This window comes from Calonectris borealis, chromosome 22 (genome assembly GCF_964195595.1).
Source record: "Calonectris borealis chromosome 22, bCalBor7.hap1.2, whole genome shotgun sequence".
NCBI lineage: Eukaryota > Metazoa > Chordata > Aves > Procellariiformes > Procellariidae > Calonectris > Calonectris borealis.
The window spans coordinates 2,357,341-2,359,232 of NC_134333.1; the positions used below are offsets into that span (position 1 = coordinate 2,357,341).

General features: G+C 39.5%; 1 protein-coding gene across 1 annotated transcript; it reads right to left on the reverse strand.

Moving 5' to 3' along the window:
- Window positions 1-219: 219 nt before the first annotated feature.
- Window positions 220-1,161, reverse strand: LOC142091731 (olfactory receptor 6X1-like). The gene has a single exon (XM_075171109.1). The coding sequence runs from the start codon at window positions 1,159-1,161 to the stop codon at window positions 220-222; it is 942 nt and encodes a 313-aa protein (XP_075027210.1).
- Between the last annotated feature and the right edge of the window lie 731 nt (window positions 1,162-1,892).

The following is a 1,892-nucleotide window of genomic DNA, read 5'->3' on the forward strand; positions in this document are numbered from 1 at the left end:
GCATAATCTCAGAATAAAGAAGTGGAAGAACAGGCAACCAAGTATGTAAGTCAAATATTGTCCACAGATCACACATTCAGGAGGCAGTATTCCTGCCTGCCTAATCATAATCTAAATCATCTGCCTTCTTTATAAAAATTATTGATATGTGTACTTCCCAAAGAGGTTTCTAGAATCAGTTTGCTACAGGAGCCTGCAGAAAAGTCAACATTTTAGTCCTCATTCTTTAACCTCAAATATTTTATTTCTAGTCAGTGATTTTTTCAAGGCAGTCTTTACCTCTTTGTTCCTCAAAGTATAAATGAAAGGGTTCAGCATTGGCGTAACAAGGGTGTTCAGAAGGGACACCACTTTGTTCATACTTAGTGAGGCATGTCCTCTTGGCCTGACGTAAATGAATATGACCGCCCCATAAAGCATGATGACTACAGTCAGATGAGCAATGCAGGTGGAGAAAGCTTTCCGTCTCCCAGAAGTAGATGGGATCCTCAATATGGTCAAAATGATGGCGAAGTAGGAGATGACAGTCAAGAAGGAAGTGCTAAACAGAAGCAATATAGCACCAACAAAAATGAGCCATTCAATATGGCGGGTGTCAGTGCAAGCCAGCTTCAGCATTGGCCCAACGTCACAGTAGAAGTGATTGATGATATTGGGGCCACAGAATGGCAGTCTGAACACCAGAATAGTTTGCACAAAGACAGTCATAAGGCCACCCATCCAAGAGCCAAACGAGAGCTGAGCACACAGTTTTCCACTCATGATGGTGGTGTACTGGAGAGGGTTGCATATTGCTATGTATCGGTCAAAGGACATGGCTGTGAGGAGGAAAAGCTCAGTAGTACCAAGGAAAAAGAGGGAGAAGGCTTGGGCTTTGCACCCAGCTATGCTGATAGACTTCTTGACCTCCACAAGACAGGCCAAAAACTTGGGTGCAGTGGCCGAGATATAGATGATTCCCAGAAATGACAGATTTCCAAGGAAGAAATACATGGGTTTGTGGAGAGTGTTGTCATTCACCACTGTGGTGATGATGATGACATTCCCAGTGACAGTCAAAATGTAGATGACCAAGACTCCCACAAACAGCAAAACATGAACCCTTTGAAGGCTGGGGAAACCGAGAAGAATAAATTCAGTCACAAAAGTCTGGTTTTCCATCCTCTGCTTCCACTTTGTATATTTCTGCATTAATAAATATGGCAAGTAAAGGAGTGATCAAAGTTTTTTTCTATGTGAGTAGGGAAGAGGAAATATAGAGATATACATGTGTATGCGCATATACGTATGTATATAAATATATATATGTAAGAGACATTTTAAAATTGATTTTAATATATATTTTAAAGAAACCAGAGGGTTTGAGATCCTTATAATAGTTTTACTGCTTAATTTCTCAGGTACTTTTTCAGTTGAAAAAGTGTTCTCTCTTATACTGGAAGACTGTATGGAAGACTGAAGAATTTATGATTGACAGTGATATATACTGGTAATATTCCCTCTATCAGTTACATTTCTAAGGGTGGGAGACATGACCGTAATTTATGTCCTCTAAAAGATGGATGTCTAGTCAAAATTAATCTAGGCTCCTACTTTGAAGCTCAGAGTACTGCCAAAAAGTGATTAACCCCATCCGGACGTAGGCAACATGAACTACCTCTTACCATAGGCGTTTCTCCATCGGTTGTCCATAGCAGAACGCAGGATAGCTGGATGGCAATAGTTATCCAAAAATGTTATTGTTTGAACAGAGATGAAATGTATATCGCCTTTTGCATATACAAAGCCTTCATAAGTCTGTCCTGACCATAGCTTTATGTAAGAAATCACTCTCTTTCCAAGGAAAAAAAATAGATTATGCAGAAAATATTTTAAATCTCTACTTTATGAAG

Excerpts from the sequence above, each read along its gene's own strand:
- LOC142091731 (XM_075171109.1), bottom strand. The coding sequence starts at position 1,161 with ATGGAAAACCAGACTTTTGTGACTGAATTTATTCTTCTCGGTTTCCCC.